Source organism: Nannobrachium achirus (genome assembly GCF_963921795.1).
Source record: "Nannobrachium achirus genome assembly, chromosome: 7".
NCBI classification, from domain to species: Eukaryota; Metazoa; Chordata; class Actinopteri; order Myctophiformes; family Myctophidae; genus Nannobrachium; species Nannobrachium achirus.
This window is the reverse complement of record NC_137816.1, coordinates 54,112,998-54,136,788: the sequence shown is the minus strand read 5'-3', so window position 1 is coordinate 54,136,788 and position 23,791 is coordinate 54,112,998. Positions and strand designations below refer to the sequence as shown.

At 43.5% G+C, this 23,791-nt stretch overlaps 2 protein-coding genes across 4 annotated transcripts in view; one reads left to right on the top strand and one right to left on the bottom strand.

Moving 5' to 3' along the window:
- Positions 1-16,799, top strand: part of kifc3 (kinesin family member C3) — a 61,788-nt gene extending 44,989 nt beyond the window's left edge. For all 3 annotated transcript variants that reach the window (XM_080729319.1, XM_080729318.1, XM_080729320.1), the window contains 14 exons: positions 206-487; positions 1,115-1,288; positions 3,021-3,168; positions 3,841-3,971; positions 4,364-4,475; positions 5,023-5,207; positions 5,865-5,969; positions 6,353-6,483; positions 7,061-7,184; positions 8,344-8,473; positions 9,548-9,777; positions 10,837-10,995; positions 11,746-11,869; positions 14,631-16,799. In XM_080729319.1, coding sequence (XP_080585445.1) covers positions 206-487; positions 1,115-1,288; positions 3,021-3,168; positions 3,841-3,971; positions 4,364-4,475; positions 5,023-5,207; positions 5,865-5,969; positions 6,353-6,483; positions 7,061-7,184; positions 8,344-8,473; positions 9,548-9,777; positions 10,837-10,995; positions 11,746-11,869; positions 14,631-14,653 — 2,058 coding nt within the window. In that variant the 3' untranslated portion in view covers positions 14,654-16,799. The remainder of the gene's footprint in view (positions 1-205; positions 488-1,114; positions 1,289-3,020; positions 3,169-3,840; positions 3,972-4,363; positions 4,476-5,022; positions 5,208-5,864; positions 5,970-6,352; positions 6,484-7,060; positions 7,185-8,343; positions 8,474-9,547; positions 9,778-10,836; positions 10,996-11,745; positions 11,870-14,630) is intronic.
- A 1,097-nt stretch (positions 16,800-17,896) lies between these two features.
- Positions 17,897-21,970, bottom strand: LOC308288845 (uncharacterized protein; the record flags this gene model as incomplete). The annotated part of the gene is made up of 2 exons (XM_080730322.1): positions 17,897-18,209; positions 20,595-21,970. 2 exons carry the CDS (start codon positions 21,968-21,970, stop codon positions 17,897-17,899), a joined length of 1,689 nt encoding a protein of 562 aa, XP_080586448.1.
- Positions 21,971-23,791: the final 1,821 nt, after the last annotated feature.

The following is a 23,791-nucleotide window of genomic DNA, read 5'->3' as shown; positions in this document are numbered from 1 at the left end:
TGTACGATACCCGCACGTGACCAAGTATAACAAGTATAATTATAACTTGAATACTTTATTAGCAGTTCGCATAGGAACAGTACAGTTCAGATACAAGGGCAACTTAAATTAGGGTCCTTGTGTACTCGATTCATAAAAAAAGTATCTACATTTGGCAAAATTGAGCATCAAATGTAAATCCTCCTATCCGTATCCGTTCCCTCAGGATGTGGATGCGTTACGCGGGGAGGTGTCTCGCTGGGAGAGCCAGGCCAGGCAGAGGGAGAGGCGGCTGGCTGACCTGGAGCGGGAGCTCCTGGAGAAGGCCACCAAGGTGGACGGCCTCCACAGGCAGCTGGAGGACTCCACACGTCAGCTGGCAGACAGCCGCACGCAGCTGGAGGAGTCCAGGCGGCAGCAGGACGCAGCGGAGCGCTCCCTCAGTCTGCAGCTCCGGGAGTGCGAGGAGGAGCTGGCACGGCAGGCCGCCATGCCCGCACTGGTCAAGGTGACAAATTAAAAACTGTAGATTACAGTGATTTTAACCCAAGACCTGGAAAAATATCTGATAGTCTTCTGAATCCTTAATGGTTTTCTGAAAAACATATGTTTCTATATCAGTGGTGCTCAATGTTTTTAATGTCAAGGACCCCTAGAATTATATGTATTTGACCACGGACCCCCATCTCAAATTATTTTGATCCAGGGACCCTGAGAAAGAAAGATTTGAGTTACAAATGTTTGCTTCCAAAAATATATACAATGAGGAGCGGAAATGTATTCTCCAACTTCTCTCTCAGTTGATACAATATATGGCTACTTGCTGACACATCTTCATCTTCTTCTGCTTGCTTGACCTAAGACTAGGGTCATTGTTTACCTTTCAATTTACAGATTTTTATTTAGATGGCATATTGTTTAGACAGATGCTAGGTTCACGTTTTACCTGGTATTATTTTACCTGCTATATTAAGGCAGTACACTGTCTCTCTGCATTCTAAGTATGTGATTATTATTTTTTTACCTTGCTTATTGTAACTCTAATAAATGCCTAAATTGTAATTTTTGCAGTGAATGAGCCAAGTATTATCATGAATGAATGGGGGTGTCTTCTCTTTCCTGTTGTGTCTCTCAGTATGTTACCCAGACAGTAGAGGTGGAAGATCCTGAGACCCAGAAGGCGTTGATGGAAGCCCAGGCCAAGAATGCTGCGCTGCACGAGCAGCTGGGTGTCCAGAGACAGCTGCTGAGAGAGCTGGAAACCCAGCTGCACGAGTCCCAGAGGACCTGCACTCAGCTACGAACACAGGTACTGTATATGCATTATGCACCCACTACAATTAAACCATACTGTGTGATATGGATGAACTCTACAGTCCTGGATTATTTCTCTGCGTACTGGTCCAATGTATTAACACAGTAACTGCCATACCCTCAAATTCACATAATCCTTCGGAAGATGTAGTCACCAGGAAATGAAAACCTCCATTCACAGCAATGGATTGCTGTGAAGGAAAATTGATCCATCTCATAATCTATCTCCGGATTGCGTTCTTGTTGAAAACGGAGCCCTTCTCTACGGACCATAACAAAAGCACGGCTGGCCGCGGTTATCATTTTTCTTTACCGGGTGAAAGAAAAGACAAATCAGTGTCCGTTCCCGGAAGAAATCTGATTACATTTGTACGGTGGTGCGTTCAGGGAGCTCAAATAAGGTAAAAACACTGGAAAAACCCCAGCAGAATTTACAGAATTAATTAATGATATACCCGGCAATATATCATATCAGTACAGAGGTTTCCATAATGTGGCCACGATAGTTTCTTGAAGTCACATGGAAAGAGAGCAGACCCAGAATTTGGGTTGACCCCATCACTGTCATGTCCAGGGGGTGTACATTTGATGTACATCATGGCTTGGGATATACTTGTACATCAGGAGATGGGCTCCTGCCCTATGGGCCACATGGTTTCGGCAAGGCTTACCACTTACTCACTCTGTAGTTTAACCCCTCTTTCTCTACATGCATTTGGTTACAGCTGCTTACGGACCAAGGCCGTCTCTGCAGCCTTCTTTCTAAGGCTGTCGGCAGGGCTAACGCTGAGGTCATTCGCAGGTTGTCTAAGGTTGGGCCCCCAATCCCCTAACCCCTCCATGTCATCTCTAGGATTGAGTGATCACACATATCAGCCTCGACTGTTCACAGGTTCCAAAGTCCCTATGTTATGAGCTCTATATTTATGATATAAATAGCTCTATATTCTGGTAATGATCATCGCTATAGACAGTATAGAGTGTTCAGTAACATGGTTATCCCCATGTCTGCAGCTCTTAAGTAATCAGTCGGGATACTTATTTCATCCAATCAGGGTTCCATGGATTTTAAAGTCCATGGAAGAAATAAAAAAATCCTTGGACCATGGGACCTTGGAAACCTGTGTATGTGGTGCGAACAGTTCCCTGTATCTCCTCTCAACATCGCTCTGTCTCACAGGACCCCTGCTTCCCTGTGTGGTATCCGCTTATCCAGTGTGATTTATAGTGACGTGGAGTAAAACACCTCCCCTTGCCTACCCTGCAGAATCTCATTTAGTATTAGTGTTCAGCTATTATATACTGTAGCAGATATTACGTGGGAGTAGTGGATTAGTTAGTGGATTAGATTTAGTTCATCTCCTTAGCTAGCCTAGGTCCGTCATTAGATGGTCATTGTTATAGTAGCTGTAGTAACAATTGGCAGTAGGATATGAAGTGGTTAGAGGTGAATGCTGTCATTGTAATTGTCACTTTAAGTTGGCTTCTAGCTCTGTACTTTTAAGTTGATCTCTGTTTTTTCAACCCTTGTCTTTGCCTTTTTTGCCCTCTTTTGACTCTGAAACCCAGTGTCAAACTACACTACACAGTGTGAAACTAAATGTATTTAGCTCTTTACTCTTATGCTTAGCTGTTTCACTCTCATACCTGAATTTGCCTCCAGGGATGAGTGAATGTTTATCTTATCTTAAACAGTTAAGCCCTGTATACTTTGTGCTTGTGTTCAGATCCTGGTGTATGAGGGAGAGATGGAGAGGGCCCAGGGCCAGCTGGAGGCAGAGATGCAGAACCTAGAGGAGGAGAAGAACCGGGTCATCGAGGAGGCTTTCATCAGAGCTGAGAGCGAGATGAAGGCAGTACATGAGAACCTGGCAGGTGTGTGTGTGTGTCTATGTACAGCATTTTCTATGGATCTATGTGTTGTAACCTAATAGGACTGATTGTGGATAGCTACTGGGACGTAAATCAACCCCGGCTGCGTCACCTGGACTATGATGTTGCGAGACCTGAAACACCCGTCGACCCCAGGCTACATCACTGATGATACGTCCCAGTTGCATCCTTGTGATGTTTTTTTTTTTTTTTTTTCATTAACCTATCTATGTTATGAGCTTGTCACTGACAAGTGAGGGAGACAGCTCCCTCACTCAGTCTACTCCCCCTCTCATTTCCATGCTTTCCACTTTACCATATTATCCAGCAGAAGATATCTGACAGTTGTTGAGTTAGTCTCACTTTGCCTGCCGTAGTCTTTTGAGTGCATGTGAAGGGTGGTGGTGGTGGTGGGTGGACGGAAGGCTTCTTTTGACAAACAACAATTTAATTGACTTGTGTGCTTCAACTCTACACGTCAATACTGTAAGTGGCAGTGTAATGCCCGATTTATACTTGGTTGTTAACTGTGTCGCTCACTGAAAATAACAAGCTCACAACTTGTTTTAGGGCAAAGTGTTGTGAGCTTGTAAATGTTATTTTTGGTAACGTGACACTGATTTTTATCTGAGCGCTATGCAGTGCTTCAGCAACAACCTCTACGTGCCTTTGCAGGTGTTCGTATGAACCTGCTGACTTTGCAGCCTGCCCTGCGCACCCTGACCTGTGACTACAACTGCCTGAAGAGACAAGTGCAGGACTTCCCCTTCATGCTGGACAAGGCCATCACTGAGGCCAAACAAGAGGTGAGTCACAACGTCCTTATGCACTCATGTCTCAGATACTGATACTGAAGTCATTGTAGTGTCTGCTGTTTCACTAATACATTGAAGAGCTGGGTTCAGACTTTAAGATAAAATATGTTTCCAAATAATACAATTCTGAAGGTTTCCCAGTATGTGATAGGAACAGACCATGTGCTTTCTAAAGTGCCCTTCCCAGGCATCCTGGGTTAGTCACCATTTAATCTGGTAACCCATTTGGGGGGGGGAGGTTTTTGTTTTTGTCTCTGGGGGAACCACCTCCCTTTTTTGTGTAGTAACAGGAAACTCTGCTTGGCTCCTCCCCTTTCTTAGTCCACTTCCTCATCTGGTTGTTTGTGTGTGCGTGTGTTTAACAATTTTACGCATCTTCTCAGATCTGCCAGGTGATCAGTGAGGTGAGCAGTACGAACCAGGAGCTGCTGCGTAAATACAAGAGGGAGATGAACATGAGGAAGAAATGTCACAACGAGCTAGTACGCCTCAAAGGTAAAGAAATGTCACTACAAGCTAGTACACCTAGGGCTGTCACGATTATGACATTTTACGTGACAATTCATTGTCACTCAAATAATTGCGATTAATAATCTAATTGTGTTTTTGTCGTCGACAATTACATTTCTGTTTGGCTTGTAGGCTTTGAAGTTGCACATGGCAGATATGACACATAACCTAAATATAAGAAATGACTGACACATTTGTCAACTGTATACTTAAAGAACATTGATAGTGGAAATGGCCGATCTACAAGCTCACATCTCGTCGCATCACAACGCGTTGTGAGCTTGTAGGTCTGCTATTTCTACTATTTTTGAAAATATATGAACATCTTTTAACATGGAAACGATGACGATTATGACAAAATAATTGAGATTGTCAAATGATTGCGATTAGACGATGATGTAATAATTGTGACAGGCCTAAGTACACCTCAAATGTAAAGTTGGAAATGGCAGTTTATTGTACCTTTACTGAAAACAAGAGTCCTTTCTGTTTGACGACACACAATGAAAGCTCCCGTGCCTACATTTCCCAGGTAACATCAGGGTGTTCTGCCGCGTGCGGCCTGTGTGCCCAGAGGACCAGGAGTCCGCCGATGCCAAAAACAACATGGTCAGCTTTGACTCGGAGGACGACGCTGTGCTCTACCTCTCCAACAAGGGCAAACTGATGACCTTTGAACTTGACAAAGTCTTCCCACCTCAGGCTACGCAGGACGAGGTCAGTCACGTAACACCTCCTAGGCCGATTTTGCCTGAAATAGTCCTGATCTTGGTCATGTTAATACATGTCAATGGTAGGTTATGCGTGTCATAATGTGTACAGTATGTACTAGTGTAGTTAGTAATATATTGTGTGCAGATTGACCAGTCAAGTCAAATTCCTTTTGTGCTCAAACATACTTGATCAATAAAATGGATTCTGATAGTGAAGCAAGCAACAGTGGCTTTTAGGACAAATTATTTTTATCACTAGACGGTAAAATCCAGAGTGTTCATTTAAGTTGGAGTGTAAACTGGACTCAAGACTTTATACTGTGGAGTGTAAATGGTCAGTAGGAGCATCTTGTCGCTGTCGGTTGGTAACCTTGTAGGTCCAAAACCGCTACTGTTCAGGATTTTCAGGTTCAGTATTTGTAAAAACTCACAGACAGACCTAACCACTTTCACTTTCCAAATGTTTAAAAAGTAGATCAAATAGCCGATCTACACGCTTGAAATGTGTCGCATTGCGAGACGTTGAAAGTATGACTTTTGTGTAGCACTGTCATACAGTGAAGCAGGATGTTTATGTATGTAATGTAAAGAAACATCAAAAAGTGGAGATATGGAGAATATGGAGATTTGCATCACACGTTTTTCACACGTCAACCACCAGGTCTTCCAGGAGGTCCAGTCCTTGGTGACTTCCTGCATCGATGGCTTTAACGTGTGCATCTTTGCCTACGGACAGACAGGTTCAGGAAAGACTTACACCATGGAGGTAAGCTCTGCCTCCTCCCCTGCTTTAGTTGTCCAGGGAATTATAGGCTAGTAAAAACTGCAGATCTGCAAGCTCGCAACACGTGGCATCGCGATGCGTTGTAAGCTTGTCGATTTATTTTTTTATGAAAAAGATTCACAATGATAATGCAAAATTGAGATTTTTCTCAAATAAGATCTTAGTTTTATGGGTCACGGAGTTGATAGTTCGTAGAGTGGGCTGAGGGATCAATGTAAATAGAAAATGAAACGCATGGGTAGTGGTGGCGGCGACGCCTTCTGTCTGACTCATGTCTCAGGATCTGTGCCATGTTAACTCCCCCCCCCCCCCCCCCTACCCCCCCCTTCTCTCTGCCCACTCCTTTGTGTGTGTCATTGCTCCAGGGCGTGGCTGAGGACCCTGGCATCAACCAGAGGGCCCTCCGCCTGCTCTTCTCCGAGGTGACGGAGAAAACACCCGACTGGGACTACCAGATCACAGTCAGCATGGTGGAGATATACAACGAGACCTTGCGGTGAGAGAGAGAACACCTGCTCTGTGGACAGCATGAGTATCGGGCAGCCATTCTTTCTCTATTAATCAAATGTGAAATGACAGTATCATTTGCATCAAGGTCATCCTGCCACAGAATGGGGGGGGGGGGGGGGGTATTTTCCTGTTAATTTCCGATGGATTATACTAAACATCCTTGGTCATCTGTTGAGTACAAAGTATATATTATCCCTCCCTCATGTTGCATAACCTGAACATCTGTGTAAGCTGTAGTTCCAGCCAAGGAGGGCTGGGTTCTGAGAGGGGACCCTTACTGGTCCATTATTATAATCTCAGAGTTAAATGAACTCTCCGGATTTAACAGTGTAATGCATGTGTGTCAGCATATATATATGTATCTGTCATCAGGACAAAAAACCTCTGCAACTTTGGTACTTGGTGATCGATTCTGATACTCATCAGATACATTTTACCAATGCGTTATCTCCACCACCACTTACAGTACATTTTGGGTGGAGAACAATTAATTTTGACTTTGGACAAGCACCTGACTCAACCGTCTTCTCTTAATGATGACTCTATGGTTCTTCCCTGTTCAGGAACCTGTTAGGGGACAACCCCAGTGAGAAGCTGGACATTAAGATGAACCCAGACGGCAGCGGTCAGCTCTACGTGCCGGGGCTGACCGAGTTCACCGTTCAGAGTCCAGAGGACATCAACAGGGTGAGTTCACATGTTCAGAGTCTTAAACACTGTGGGGGTTAGTTGATGTCGGTCGCTCTCTTATCTGGACAACCCAAACGAATGCATCAGGACAGTTAGACATCATCTAATTGCTTCAGATCACACTGAACACTGTCCCACTGTCTCTTGAAAGGTATGTTAAAATGTCAGGAAATGGGGAAGCCATTCTGAGCCATCAGTCACATCATAAAATGAGTCATTTTGCAGCTGGATTTGTCTCTATACCAGAATGAAAATGTCTCCATCTGCAGGATGTGAGAGGTCACTGAACCATTTGTTGAACATGGAAGTGAATGAGTAAAACCACTACCATGGACATCACTGTGGTCACAGATGAGCGCTTGAGGGAAGATTTTAGACCACATACAACATACTCTGATTAATCAAAAAACAGACGTCATATAGAAACAGATAAAAAAAATTGCAACACTAAAGCCATTTTTTTAAAATGGGCTACAACGATGCATTGTGTTGAAGATCAAGCCCAATGTGTACTCTTTTGTAAGGCTGTGCTGCTGACCTAAAACAACTGAATAGGAGCATTTATTGAATTATTGTCGTTTTTGGAAGTATTTCCATCTCATCTACATCAACCCTCAGAAAGATCTTTACAGATTTATTTTACTATTATCCTGAGTTCCTATAATTTTCTTTTTTGTATGATTTCTTCGTTACATGCTGCTATTACATGCTGCTATTTTGTTTCTATTTATATTAGTCAGACTTTCCATATTCTTAAATAATAGTCAAATTGAATTGGCAAGACAAGAAATTCAAATAAAATGTTATTTTGAAAATTTAAATAAGATATAATCACAATAAAAGCACACAGCTAAAAAGTGCTTCATGTATCAGTGAGAAGGAGGAATGTGCCCAAGCAGTGCTGTTACTGTATATGTTCCAATGAGACGGTGGAATGCGCCCAAGCAGGGATTTGTTTCTATGCGTTCCGATTAGGAGTATATGGCCACCAATGAGGGTCATTGTTCTCAAGTAGAGTTTATGCCTGCATAGGTGCATTTGTATGTGTTTGTTGTTTTGTGTAAATGATGAATTGAGCGTTACAGTCAGCCGTTTACAAAGGCCTGCCCTTTTGACTGACCCCTGTGTGTGTGTGTGTGTGTGTGTGTGTGTGCAGGTGTTTGAGCTGGGTCACATGAACAGGGCCACCGCCTGCACCAACCTCAATGAACACAGCTCTCGCTCTCACGCTCTCCTCATCATCACTGTGGCTGGCTTCAACTCGTCCACTGGACACCGCACACAAGGTACATAGACAGTAGGACAGTACACACAGGCACAGACATACTCACGTGTTGGCCATATCTAACAGGACTTCATATGGGAATGCCCATACTGTATATAGAGGCCACATCGGCCACATACATACATAGATGGCCAAGACAGCCTATATCTGTGTGGCTGGTTCTACAGACAGGGATCTCCATGTATGGGCATAACAGGGATTTGTTCCCCTGGCATCACAGGGATCTCCATATCTCCATATATGGCCATAAAAGGGATTTGTTCCCCCTGGCATCACAGGGATCTCTCTAACAGGGCATCATCTGGGAAACAATCCCTTGCCCATATATTGAGATCATAGTGTGGGCAGGTTACCAAGGGATCTCGGGGTCCGATATACATCACTTGCCAGATGGCCAAGACATGGCGCGACAGTCGCCCTGAGGCGTCTTACTAGTATTAACGAAGAAAATAAACTTTTACACAATATTAATATTATTTGAGAGGGATATGTATGCATATTTGTCAATAAAGATGTAAAGCACAAAGACTGTTAACTCATTTGTAGCCGATCCCGAGTATACTCGTGAAAAATACTCAAGTATTTAGAGTGCCGATCCCGAGTATACTCGCGTAAAATACTGTATATAGAGTAACGCCGGTTCTCCTACCCTACAGTCCGTTGGAACGTCCTGGCACGATCGGCCTCGCCGATTCATCATCATCATCACGGATCCACGTGCACAAAATAGTAATCCCATAACATGGAGGCCGACGGTGGATCTCATCTTTAATGTCCATTTTCTCCAAACAACACTTTTAAAGCCAAGGATGGCATTAGATTCTCGCTACAATAACATAATAACAAAGGCATCGATCGGCCATTTTAGGAACGGCATGGGGTGACGATGGCTTCGGTTGAATGACGTCATGACGTCAACCCGGAAGTGTTTACGCAATGGACTTCTGGCCTTCAAAATAAGATACTGGCCGCGTATGGAGCCCTGCGAGAGGCACGCTGGACATTTAACCTGTTCATGTCTGGAGCACTAAATGGGTTAAGACTTAACATGTGTGCGTGTGTGTTGTTGTTGCAGGAAAGCTGAACCTGGTGGACCTGGCGGGCTCGGAGCGGATTGCCAAATCGGGAGCGGAGGGCAGCCGCCTCCGTGAGGCCCAGTGCATCAACAAGTCCCTGTCAGCCCTGGGCGACGTCATCCACGCGCTGAGGAGCAAACACTCCCACGTGCCCTTCAGGAACTCTCGCCTCACGTACCTGCTACAGGACTCACTGAGTGGGGACAGCAAGACACTGATGATGGTGCAGGTGGGAATCAACTCTGCAGTTGTTGATGGATACATTAATCACTATTGTACACATTTGAAATAGGAATAAGACCTCTCAGTGTTGTCCTTGAGTTGATGAATTGTGCTCAAATTGTAAACTAGAACAATTACTCAGTAATAGAGTGCATGTCAGCACTATGCAATGTTCAAGATATGCCATTTCCACGTTGGATAGCTCTGTATTTGTTCAGTAGCCGGGAATTGTGTCCCCAGCACCCGAGACTTGTTTACTTAGATCAATAATGTAGGGTTTGCTTCTTATGTAAGTCACACATCGTTTCATGGTGCCTTACTCTACACCTTTTTGGGCGAAATCAATGTGACAAGTTTTTTGGTTATTCTTTGCACCAAACATTCCACTGAGTTTCATGCAAGCCCCCATCTACAAGACCTATATCTACATCGACACGTTGTGAGCTTGTAGATCAGCTATTTGACATATTAAAGAGGTGGTGCCATAGTTTTGTACTTTTTCTGTTTTGTATGTCTCTATGGAGTTAAAATTACTCTAATAGACCACGGGGTGGGGTTATAATGTGTACATTTGCCTTCCCTGTGTATTTTTGGTTACTTCCTGAAAGCTGAAAGACTTGAGTCAAAAGGCCCAAATGAAAAACACAGAGTTAATGACATCATAGAATCGTCTCCTAAAATCGTCCTCCTAGTATAATCATAATACCTGATCATCATCAAGGTTCAAGGTTGTACTCTATTGTTACGTCTTTTGTACAGGTACATAAGAGTAAAACTTATTTTTGTTCTTCTTCAGTGGTATATATAAAATGCAGTGGTATATATAAAATAACAGCAGAATAACAAAAAAACAACACATCTAAAGATAAAATATTAAGTAATGGGTAATAATGACTTAGGAAATCATGGGGGGGGGGGGAATCATTGCGAAATCATGGTTTCAAAATGGTAAAAAAGGGCAAAGACGTTTAGGGATCAGGGGTGAGGCATGGACGAGAATAGAGCCCATAGTCCCCAGAAATAAATGGTGGTTCTCTCTCGCTCCCTGTGTCTCTCTGTACTGCAGGTATCTCCTCTGGTCAGTAACATGAGCGAGTCGGTGTGCTCGCTGAAGTTCGCCCAGCGCGTCCGCACCATCGAGCTGGGCTCCTCCTCCTCCAGCGCCTCCTACAGGAGACATGAGAACTCCTCCACCTCCTCCTCTCCCACCCACGACAGCGTAGAGGTAACGCACATCACACCGTTTTGTTTTTTAAAGCGACGTTGGGTACCAAGAAAAGCGCTAGATAAGTCTGATGTATTATTATTATTGTATACAGACACATGTGTAGCAGGAGTCCCATGCAGAAACGCATCATTGCTGGGGCACCCGCTGGCCTACCGGTCCAGGCACATACCACATACAGTAGGCTCAGTGTAGCCTGATAGCGTGTCGCTGGTTTGAATCCTGCTACCTTTGCTGCGTGTCACTCCCCATCTCTCTCCATTTCCTGTCAGTCTACTGTCCTATCAATAAAGCCATAAAAGCCCCAAACATATCTTGCATCATTGCTGGACCATGGTGGGTAGGTGGTGCGGGTTCTCTCTGCATGTCCATAGATGAGAATAGCAGCAGCTCACACGCACAAACAAAATAGTGAAATCAGGCCATGCAGACCTACAGTAGGTTGGCCATCGTCCATCATTGCCAACTATAGGAAAAGTTAATGAGACAATTATTTGATATTTTTACAATATAAAATGTAGACATCATTGACACAACAACATTGTCAGTTGAAACGTTATGCATTTATAGATATGAGCTGTTTATGTGATTTGCTTTGCCCCTTTTCAAGTAAGTAATCACTATATAATATATTCCAGTCACATTAATATAACTTAACTAACCTATTAGCATTACTCCTGGTTCTGTAAAGTGAGGGAAGAAAACAAGACATTTAATGTGAGTGAAACATAGTGTTATAACCTCTTCCAGCTGGACAGCCCCCCGGTGACCCCCGTACCCTTGCCCATCTCCCGTGCCAGCAGTGCTGGCTCCACCCTCTCCTCCACCTCCAGAACCAGCACCCGACGGAGGTCCCAGTCCCAGCTCTCCACAGGTACAAACACACAGTCATAGCAGTGCTCAGTAGGGCTGCACAGTATATCACATGTTAAGTTTTAATTTCACCAAGGCCCTCGAGTGCAATGAGCGATAATCAACACTAAGGTCATAGCAGTTCAGCTTCCATTCAGGAGCTGGGTAGAACAATTCCATGCTGTTTTGATGACAGATGACAGATAACTGACCAAAAGAACAATTATTCTATATGCCTATTCTCTATTTGTGTGGACATCTTGTAAATTAGGTAATGCAGATGTTTAACAATCATTTTACTTTTGAGAGCGTAAAATGACATTTTAGCCACTACGCATGCATTTTAGCCACTACGCATGCCCCCACCCACTGAAATAAAAACCATTAAAATCGCTAAAACCATTTTAACACTCTTCTTTTCTCTAATTACAATCTAAAATATGAACCACTTATTCTAAAAAGGTTGTCCTTTAACCCCCAACTGCTCCTGATAAGCAGGTTGGTGCCTTGTGCATATTAGTTGATGTGTGAATATATTCCGGTTAACTAATATCTTTTGCTATTTGATAGAATAATAGTTCTTCAAAAAATAACACTGTACAAACTCCCCCCTGCTATTCCTTGCACTTTAAACAGAGAATACAAAAAAAACATTCCGTTCCTCACTGCATTGGTTAATGAGGAGGGAAAGGAGCAGCACCTGGAAAGATGCACAAGAAACAGACGTTTGTTTACAGCATTATTCAGCACATTTCATTTCTTCTCAATATCGTGCAGCCCTACTACCCTACCGCTCACATACTGTACACCTACATAGACTGCACACTGTAATGCAAACATAATACTTTATTATTATTATACGTACGAGCAAACATCCATCCATCCACTGGTGGAGTTCCTGTGTGGTAACTCTGTGGTCTTGACTTGGTTGGTTTCCAGACAGGCAGGTAGACAGAGCAGTGGACGGTGGGCAGGTAGGTGGGGTTTTGAAACCTTGGTTAGCTTTGGCATGGAAGCGCTACAGCATGGCATGGTGCCCGGTGCCCACGTCACCCACCTGTCTAACACCTCCCCACCTCCTCCTAACCCAGACAGAACCCACACCAGCTTTGTTTGTCTACCTGCAAAACCTCCATGGCACATGGTCGGGCAGAGCCGTGTGTATGTGTGTGTGTGTATACCGTAAATGTTTGTCTTGTTTTGACTTGGGAGTGTGTGGTTGAATGCTTATGTGGCGTCTTATTTGTATCTGGCTTAAAGGGATATTCCACTTTCAAAAAAACTTTTTGTCATTGTATGGTCTAATCAGGCTTGTATGAACACCCTGAACAGTTTTTAATTTTCTTCATTCAGTATTTAGATATTTGATATAAAAGTTACCAGGCCCTCCAGGCTCAGGGCCTCTCCCACACACACCCATTGTAACTTCAAACTCCATTTTAACCATGATAGATTCATTAAAAACACCCATTATTTTTCCTGGTGACTCATATTACCCTCCTGATACGTGAGCAGGCCGTGTTTTTTCCATAAAGTTTTTCATGTATTTTTTATAAATTATTATTGTATTTAATTTTTTCCATTTTCCCAAAGAATTATTAAAAATACATAAAACGTTATGGAAAAAACACGGCCTGCTCACGTATTAAGAGGGTAGTATGAGTCACCAGAAAAAATAATGGGTGTTTTGAATGAATCTATCATGGTTATTAAAATGGAGTTTGAAGTTACAATGAGTGTGTGTGGGGAGAGACCCTGAACCTGGAGGGCCTGGTAACATTTACATCAAATATCTAAATACTGAATGAAGAAAATTAAAAACTGTTCAGGGTGTTCATACAAGCCTGATTAGACCATACAATGACACAAAGTTTATTGAAAGTGGAATATCCCTTTAAGACCTAAAAGTGTGTGTGTGTCTTGTGTTGACTAGGAGTGTGTGGTTGAATGCTTGAGTGGTGTCTTATTTGTATCTGGCTTAAGACCTAAAAGTGTGTGCGTGTGCGAGCGAGTGTTCTTATATCTTAAGGCTCATTCACAACACACAAAGAAGGTATTTGCGTTGTTGACCACTGTGGCATGTCCCTGACCAAGAGCATACATAGTTGACTCTGATTGGTCTTGCCTATCACCATCTGATCAATAAATCGTGTTTTATTTGTTTGAATGTGCTAGTTTTAATGCAGTTCATTATTTCGTTTTTTTCTTAGTTTCAGTTTTTCATGTATTATTAGGAAGACCTTGATTTATTAGAAGCTGGAAACAATGGGTTGAAAGAATGCATGACACCAGATATGGTGGAAAAAGTAAAACAAAGATGATTTTACATGCAATTCCATTTTAGTTCTTGTTAGTTTTGCATTGTTCAATTTACGTTTTTCTTTTTTTCAAATTGTGTTACAATAGGGTAATATTTCAAAATATCCTATATATTATTATGATCTGTGGGTCTAAACCAATCAATTCTATGTCAAATCAAATGTATTACGCTAATACTTTGTTATATTAGGCTATGTTAAATTATACTTTACAAATGGAATAACACGTGGTGTTAATGTTATCATTAATGACAACATGTCTGAGTGAGCAGCGAATACAGCGCAGGATCCTTGTTCTTGCGTGATAACGTGCATGGGCCTTTGTTGTCGTCTTTGCTGCTTTGTGGCTGGGTGTGTGTGTGTGTGTGTGTGTGTACAGTATTGTGGACCTAGCTAACACGGTGGAACCCTGTCACACCTGCACAGCTGACCTGCCACTGACTCTGTGCTTTGTCCTCATTGCAGGCCGATTGAAACTCACTGCCTGAGGGCCCCCCGCCACCGCCACCACAGAGCCTTCCAGAACGGGCTCAGACATTGGATGGCCTTGGACAGCCATTGGACTATCTGTGGGGTGTTAGCCAGCACCCTGATCAAGCAAACTACCTTACCTATTTTGGACAGGATCCTGGCTAGCCATCCCCGGGGGAAACTCAACCTTTTGATTGCAGGCATGGGCAGCAAAATGACACTTGTTGCGTGTGCAAAGGGAGAGCATAATAGAGACTGCTGTGTACTTTCTATATAGAGCAGACCTCCCACTCTGTTACTACAGTGTCTTTTTTTCTTTCTCCCCTGCTTCTGTTCCACTAATATAGTGTTGCTCAAACTTGAACATTTCAAGGTCTCCCTCCCACTTAACTCTGACAGTGTACAAATGGAACCAAATGAACCCCAGGGTTCATTTGGTTCCATGTGTACACTGTCAGTGACAGACTTGTAAGGGTCAGTTTAGACAATCCTAAAGGAACCCACAGAGTACCTGGAATCCACTTTGAGAACCACTGAGTCACTAACAGATGAGTAATTGTCTCATTGGGTGATGATTATACTGTCCGTCCACGCCCTGATTGTAAAGCTGACCATTGGCAGCAAAAAACGTACATTTAACAGGAAAGTGGACTCGAGTAAGCACTCCTCTCAGCCCAAAATGACCCTCACTGGCTTCCCCTATTGTTGGATCAAGCTCCCTCCATCTCTGATAACTGTTAATTGTTTTTGTGGGGGGGATCTTTTATTTTATGTTTTTCTGTTATTTCAAAATGAAGGTAATCAAATCAGACTGCTTTTTTCTTTCTAGTGCCCACCCCACACAAAAATAAGAAGAAAAGAAAAAGTAGACTTTTCCAATCACAGTATTTCTCAAAGTTGCACTTTATACTTTTTGAAGGTTCTTCTAACATGCAGTTACGGTTATGTTTGATTTTTGCGGTATATATTTATGTGTTTGATGATGCTTTAATTCTTCAATTATTTTGTTTTTACTTTTGTGTTCTCATGGGGGTGCTTGTCTTTGGTTTTGTCATGGGCCTCCCATTATCCAACTAGGGTACTTCCACTAATACTGAGCTATATTCTGTCCACGAGGACGTGAGCAATACAAGCAAAAGAGTGCAGAGCTGTTCCTATGTAGATATTTGTGTTTTAGAAGTAGCAAGGCAATGCAGACATCTGCCTCCATGCACCACGGAAAACTTTACGTTGCCGTATTTCTTTCTCCTATACTAGAGCAAATGAAGCTAGACTCGCCATACAGGAAATGCCAATCCCGTTTATGGTGCAACCACAGCTCTGTGGCAGTAGAACTTGCTACCAACCACAGATAAACTAAGGGTCCTTTTTTAAAGCCATTTAGACCGGGAACGCAAATCGGTGTCATGTTAGACTTTAACCACTTTAATCATTATTTTATGCTTTAGCTATTGAAAAATAGCAGATATACAAGCTCACAGCGAGCTTGTAGATCTGCTATTTTTGAAAAATCGGCGCTGCACTCAGTGCCGCGCTGTGAGCTTGTAGATCTGCTATTTTTCAATAGTGAAAGCATTACATAATTCTAGGCCTAAATGGCTTTAATTCATCTCCACCAGGTGCAATGTTCAACACGTGTCTGTGTCTATATCGTCACGTTGCTGCTCCCGACTACAAGCGACGATATCTGACCTAGGACTAGAACAAACATACAGTAACAGTATGTTAGCCTAGCTGCTGACCTGTGAGCGCCCTCTGCTGTTGTTCAGGTGTAAATAGGAATGCTTAGAAATTCACTCAGCTGAACATGACCATTCACCCTCGGTGTTAAGGTGCTGTCCATACTGTCTCCGACCACCGACAGTATGGACAGGCCTTCATTCACCTACTGCAGTCCTGTGTGGGACCCTGTGGTACTGCTGGTTTTCTACCCAGCAGTACCGGGGGTCCTCAAGGACCACGATGAACCACTGACCAATTTATGCTTCAGCAAGAAAACACTCCTGTGCGACAAAGCATAAATTAGCTGTTGATGATCATCATCCGTGTGAGAGGGATGCTAACATGTTGTCTGTCAATCTCTGCTTGCTTGTCTTTGTCATTGATGTAGATTTCTACTCAATTTTTTTTTTGTATATCCTTTTTAAATAAACTCAAAATCAAGTTAACGTTAATTATTTCAAGTTGTCCTTTTTGCAACTGTTCTCTTCTCTTAAGGCATGTTTTAATATTAACCCTCATCCCCTAGACTAGAGGATAAGGGGTAACACTAAAAAAAGGTAACCAGAGAAAAAAGGTTACAGACATTATGTACAAACTGAGTTTATTAAAGTAGCACTTCAACCATTTTCAACCTTTTTTAATATAATTGGTATAAATGTGCAGTGTTATTTTGTAATTTTGACCGCAAAATAAAATGTGGTTTTAGTAGTAGTAGCAGTAAATCCTTATTTTGGTCCATTTAAAAGGGCAAAAATACATACATACAATTAAGTCCACTAATGCTAGTGCCACCATTAAGGTGTAGGATGAAGGCTTATTTTGCCTTCCCTTTTTTTGAAGAGTAAAATAAGGTATTTTAAAAACAAAACATAGACCTATCAGTTTCCAACATTGATTTAATTCAACTGAAAAAACCTCTGACAAATTTTAAATAAATAAATCAACGCAAACAATGGTTTAGCAAAACTGGCGAAATAACGATAATATTGCTATTAATACTTTATTATTTTTCTGCGCTACTCCTCCCAGTTTTGGTGGGACGCACTTGGGCCATATGTGTCAAATCAACCAGCTTCATCGGGACTCTATTCCTTCATTCCTTCAAGAGATTATCTGTCTGTCTGTCTGTATCTATCTAATGCCCTTTCTTTCGGTTTAAGTTATGCCCTCTCTTATTGGCTATGGGCCCATGGCATAGACACAGATAGCCTGCCCTACACAGACAGAGTCAGTCGAATCTATACGTATATGGCCCGTAAAGCCTAATTGTGCTGGGAACTCTCATTGGATGACCTAAGCGCAGACAGATGTAGATTTGCCTAATTTATTGTTAGTTTAGATAGATGACAATAATGGATAGATGACAGAGGTGGGCTGTGGACTGTTCAGAACCATACTCCACTGGCTTTGATGGGGCAAGCCAATGGAAACTGCAGACTTTCTTTTCCTGAAAAGTTAGCACACTGACATAAAAAACGTATTATATATATTTTACGCGTTTATTTTTTTAATCACCAAATTGGCCATCCTAACAGATTTCAATGTTTTCCTTTGTGGACTTTCTTTTCACTGGCTGCTTTCCGTGACACCGTCTTGTTAGTGTTAGCATATTTTTGTCTATCGTTCCTGTTCATTTTTCCTTTGTTTCTGCAGCCCATGCCACCCTCCCAGTGGCTGGTGCCGCCTCCTCCCGTCATCATGCCTCCACAGCTAAGGCAAGGTTTCCTATTGGTGTACGGCTGCTCCTTGGCACAGCGGCCACAGATCATCCTGATGGCCAGTTCCATGAGGTGGTCCTGGTCCTTATCGTGGCACACATCACATGGATAGGCCCGGCCGCAGCAAGGAAACCTTAAGGGCCTCACAGATGAGAGGCCGATGTTGGGTCAGATCAGATCTCGTGCCCGGGGTTTATCGGTGTTCATTTCAAACGACAGCGATCCTCTGTCTTGCGACCGGGCCCGGTATATCCCGCTGTGCCAAGTGAAATATCTCAGACCATTACAAATGAGACCGACGTCTCGCGATTCTAGCCACCCACGATCTCGGGGGGGTGGTGCCATGAGAGACGTGACTAGATGAAGATTCCGCCCCCTCAAGAGGGATAAAATCAAGAGTGTTTTTCTCTCTCTCTCTTCACGTCAGTTTAATTGCCATTTGTTTAATGTTTTGACAATGAGGGTGTTACAGGTGATCCCCAGCTTAATGATGGAGACCAAATGGTAACCAAAAGGACTATTATTTATACTAAAGGGAATCTTTCTCCAAAATAATCAATTAGGCCTACCGCATGCCAGCAAAGTCAACGAGCCAACGACCCAATTAGCGCAGAAGTCCTGCAGCTGCGGTGTTCTGACTCGCTATGCTCCAAAATCCATTTTATTACCTAATTAAATATTAAAACAGCGAAATTAAACAAATATATTCGCTATAGTCTATAACAAAGAGTCTCTCTCTCTCTCTCTCTCTCTCTGTCTGTGCCATATTTGTAGCTAATAATGCAGTATTGATACTTTTACTTAAGTAAAGAATGGGAGTATACTTTTTCCATCACTGCGCAAATTAGACTACAGAGGCGCACATGGGTATGGTATAACGTACCTTGATTAGGCCTACAGGAGAAAATAATAAAATGTACTTCTTAAAATGAATTCATCATGCTTGTGCTTGTTGCTAAAAAGTAGGTATTGGCAACATGACTAGTGTATCGCATGCATGCCATGTTACCATACCTTAGCATTTGCAGAACTGACGCTGCTGGCAGCCGGAGGAGGAGGAGGACATTATGAGCGAGTGTGCAGGCCTATTCGTGGACTCTTTTTATTCTGACTTTGGTTGGTGTTATTACTGTTATGTTGATATGATTGATCTGAACCAAGCTGGACCCAGTGGATTATGTAGGCTAGTCTACAAGGAAGCACGTTGGCTGTCTCACCCTGTCTGTCTGTCACAGCAATGGATTAATTGGTAGAAGTTGGTGTTACATTCTTCTTTCGTTTATCATCGTCCTTTGCACACAAGTGATAACTGCGCCATCATGACAAAACATTATAAAAACAAAGGTAGGTTGGTAGTCTTCTAGGTAGGCTACTGTGCGCACACTGGCCGCTGCTCACTTTATAGATATTATAATTATATATTCAGTTATGTTTTTGGCAAGCGAGACGCGAGATGTGATGCGCATCCAGCAAGACACGGCTGAGAGTGTCGCATGATCTCCAATATCATTGATTGACCAGTGTCCACTCCTAAAAAGCATCAACCAGCATTTTAACGGCAACCAGCCAGACATTAAACAGACGAGCTTAATCAGCTAATAGCAATTATGAATGTCCAAACCTCGCCGTTGTGGGCGTGCAGTCGCAGAAAAAAAAAAGTTTAACCTCTCGCTTTTTTTTTTTACTGTCCCACCAACATCCAAGCATATAGAATAGGGACAGGCCTAGGTTCCTCAATATCATTTAGCTGGGGACCCCCTGGAACTCCCCAAGGACTGGCGGTCCTCTTTGAGGACCAATGAACAAACTGACAGAACGAGAGGCGCAATGCCTGCTGCCCGCGCGTAAAAGTAAAAAAAAAAAGGAATGCAATGGAATGTCTCTGACTTTGAGTATTACATTAGGCCTATATGAATAAGATATTATATATAGGGTGTCTGTCTGTCAAGTTGCACAAGGTCAATTTAGAGCCCTTATAATACACGGATAGAACAGCACTGCCCTAGCCAAATCTGCGCAGCAAAAAAAAAGACACTGCCTTGTTGCCAAATGACTGCGCAGAAGAAAAAAGAAGAAAGAACGCTATAGGCTATAACGTTTTTGAACAAGTGATTACAACAAGGGAGAGAGTAGGCTAAAGTAAAAAGTAAGTAGGCCTAGGCTAATAATAATAATAAAAGTGTAGGCTGTGACAGAATAGCCTACACTCTGCGCAGCCTAAAAAGGGAGGAGCTGGCTTCATATAATCTGAAGCAATCCCGTGAGCTCATTCAGACGACAATAATTGTAAAGGATTCCTACCCGATGACCCGAAAATATCAAGCTTTTTTGATATTATCGTGAGTGCTCCCGACGAGTCCCGAGGTCATAAAAAAGCTAATTAACATAATCCGATCGTGTCGGGGTACTGTTCAAGCCCAAGACCGATTCCGGGGCCGACCAAACGATTTTCCCGGGGGGTCCTCCCGAAATCTGGTCGGGGATCCTCGGCCCCGGGATCGGCTCAATGTGAACGGGCCCTTGAAGCCAGCGGTGGCTTTGTTTATAATGCACGCAGGTTCCATTTCCTGGCAGTGGCTTCCCTTTCTGCACAGCAGGGTCTCTAATGTCCCTCCGATAGTTCAGAGCTGAACCACTCGAACCTGCAGTGTTAGAACATGTATGAATGTACTGGAATCTCGTGCTGTCAGTGAGGATGCTGATTTTGCCGTGGCAGTGCTCACAGTTAAACTCCTTAGCCTGGCCGTAGGAGAGGCTCCGGACTGGGCCATCCCGGGAGCAGCCCAGGCATCCGACCGTGAGCTCACATTCCTGAAGCACGAGGTCGACAGGAGTGGCGTTGTTCAGGTCCAGGTAGCCCAGGATGTCACTGTATTTGTGGAGCATGCTGGGCCTGAACGTGGCACTGATGCTGGCTCTGCACTTCTCACACTGAGCCACGCAGGACATGGTCCTCCCGCTCAGAGTCCGGTCTGCCGTCACCTTACACCTGTTGCACTGCAGACGAACAGTGATCTGTCTGGCCACTACGGTAGCTGTGCCCTCTCCCAGCCTCAGGCCCAGTAGCTTCACCTCCGTGCCTCTGCAGGGATCCCTGATCGTAATGTTCTCCACAAGACCATGAGCCTTGTTGTCCCTTTCCTCCTGTTGCTCATCATCATCACAGCCTGGTCTACCCCGATCTGCTGCTCTCTCGTTTCCTGCAGTCTTCTCGCCCTCGCTGTCTCTTTCTCGGGCAGCAGTGTGGGAGGCAGGCTGCAGCGGTTCAATGCCTGCGGGTTCTTTGCACACTGTTGCCTGGAGCTCCTGGTACGGCACAAACTGTAATCCAGCTCTCTCCAACTCAATGTCCTTTTTCAGCTGTCTGGCTCCCTCAGTGAAGAGTCTCTCCAAGCTACGGTCCAGCCAACGGAGAAATGGTCGGAACAGTAGCTCCACCTTTCCCATTAACTGATTGGTGGCATGTTTGGCTTGAAGCCACTCCAGGGATGCCTGTTGTACATGCCTTCCCATTACCGATGGCAGCTCCTGGTCAGTTGGTATGTCTAACGTGAAAATCTCGCAAGGGTAATTCGCCGGAAAGCTCACCATGATATCAACTTTATTCAGGTCAAAAGGCCAGTCAGGATCAGTGGCCTGAACAGTTGCCCTGTAAAAAGTAACCTGGCCATCACCTTGCTCCTGAATAATAAGCTGAGTATTGGGGAAACGCTTCATCATTTGTCTGATCTCAGTTTCTCGTAGCTGCTTGATTATTTCCTCTGTCAGGTCACAGAGCTTTACCTCGCCGAGGACGTTAGGACGGGCCGCTGACATCCTGTGTGTGAACCTGCTTTCAGCGGTAGGTGGCGCCGACTGGTCATGGCCCGAGGGAAACTGTGCCGGTTGCCACATCTATTCTCAACAGCACAGACAAACACCTGAGAGAATGTAGCGACAGGGAAGTGCCTCGATGTTGGAGCAGCCCACCTGTCTAGGACCCACACCTCAGGTCCACACCTTGGCTAGTTATAATCAAACCAGACTGATGTCTGCATATCTCTTCTTAATTAAATGTTGTTTGAAATGACCACTGATTATGTCATTGAAGGAAATTGATGATGTCATTAATAAAAAAAAAAATACATCATCAGGGTAGGGTTTCTGAACTAGCCCACCTCCGAGATGCAGTGCAACTTCATTAAGTAGACAGAAATGGCACCCACCTTCAGTATGAGATATGGTCGAACATTCATGTTCTTTTGTTTTGGTATCCCAGTTTGTAGTTATTTAATGAGAACCAAAACAAATGCTAAGATTGCATTTCCATCAGTTAGCTTGTAGAGGTTTTAATTGTGGGCTCTGGGCTCGCTGAAAGCGGGCACACATATGTTCTCCCAAGTCTTTGTATATTACGTTTATTCTCCTCAAAACTGGCCGACAGTACAAAGGCAGGGCCTTTAGCCAATGAGGGAGCAGCGTTCTTTCTTGGTGACATCACCACCCAGTGTTGTTTTTGGGGAGAGTGTTTTCTGCAGGTCTTTCAGTCCGAGTGTATCAAAGGGTGCGTTCGGAAATGCGCACCGGGTCTGGTTAGGGTTGGGGTTAGTTTTAGGCATAGTTTTACTGAGGTTAGGGTTGGGTTTAGGCATAGTTGTACTGAGGTTAGGATTAGGGTTGGGTTTAGGCACTCACTACACTGAGCACACACCCGGTACGCATTTCCGAACGCACCCTTTGATACGCTCAGACTGAAAGACCTGCCGAAAACACACTCCCGTTGTTTTTGACAGCAAATTTTGATTTAGTTTTAGTTATAGTCTTTTGAATAATGTGTAATTTAGTTTTAGTCATAATTTAGTCACCTGAAAAGTTGTAGTTTTAGTCTGATATTAGTCGACTAAATATGAGATTTTAGGCGACTAAATCTACAGTAAGTTGATTTAGTCAACTGAAATGTATTTTGGCAGGCCTTGATGGCATCTTAATGACGCGTCGCGCTGTGACACGTTGTGAGCTTGTAGATCTGCTATTTTCAGCACGCAACACCTGAGAACAACCAAACATAAAATGACTGTCTTCTCCACTAGTCCCTCCCTAACGTTTTAGTCTAGTTTTTATTTTGTTGACTAAATTGTCAATATATTTAGTCTTAGTTTTAGTCATCACAGCTTAGTTTTTGCCAGACCCATGAAATGGGTAGGCCTACATAAGCAAATGTCGGTCTGTCCGGGTTTTCTATATAAAGGGTATATATGATGATGACATGATGATGACATGCCTACAAAAGGCATGATGTCATAAATGATGATGACAGACAGGGGGTCTGGCACAACCAGGTTGACCTGGTCTAGTTATTGCCAGACCCATGAAATGGGTAGGCCTACATAAGCAAATGTCGGTCTGTCTGTCCGGGTTTTCTATATAAAGGGTATATATGATGATGACATGATGATGACGACATGCCTACAAAAGGCATGATGTCATAAATGATGATGACAGACAGGGGGTCTGGCACAACCAGGTTGACCTGGTCTAGTTTTATCACAGCTTAGTTTTTCGTCAGAGTTTTAGTCGACGAAATCAACAGTCACCACCAAGTGCAACCGGAAATGAGTCTGGAGAGGAAGAGAGACCCATTCAATCCCTCAGTATCTGAAGGATTGAATGTAGGAGTGCTCGTTGGGCAGATCTTTATGCCCATATATGGCGTTCCATGTTGGAGTGCCCGTTGGG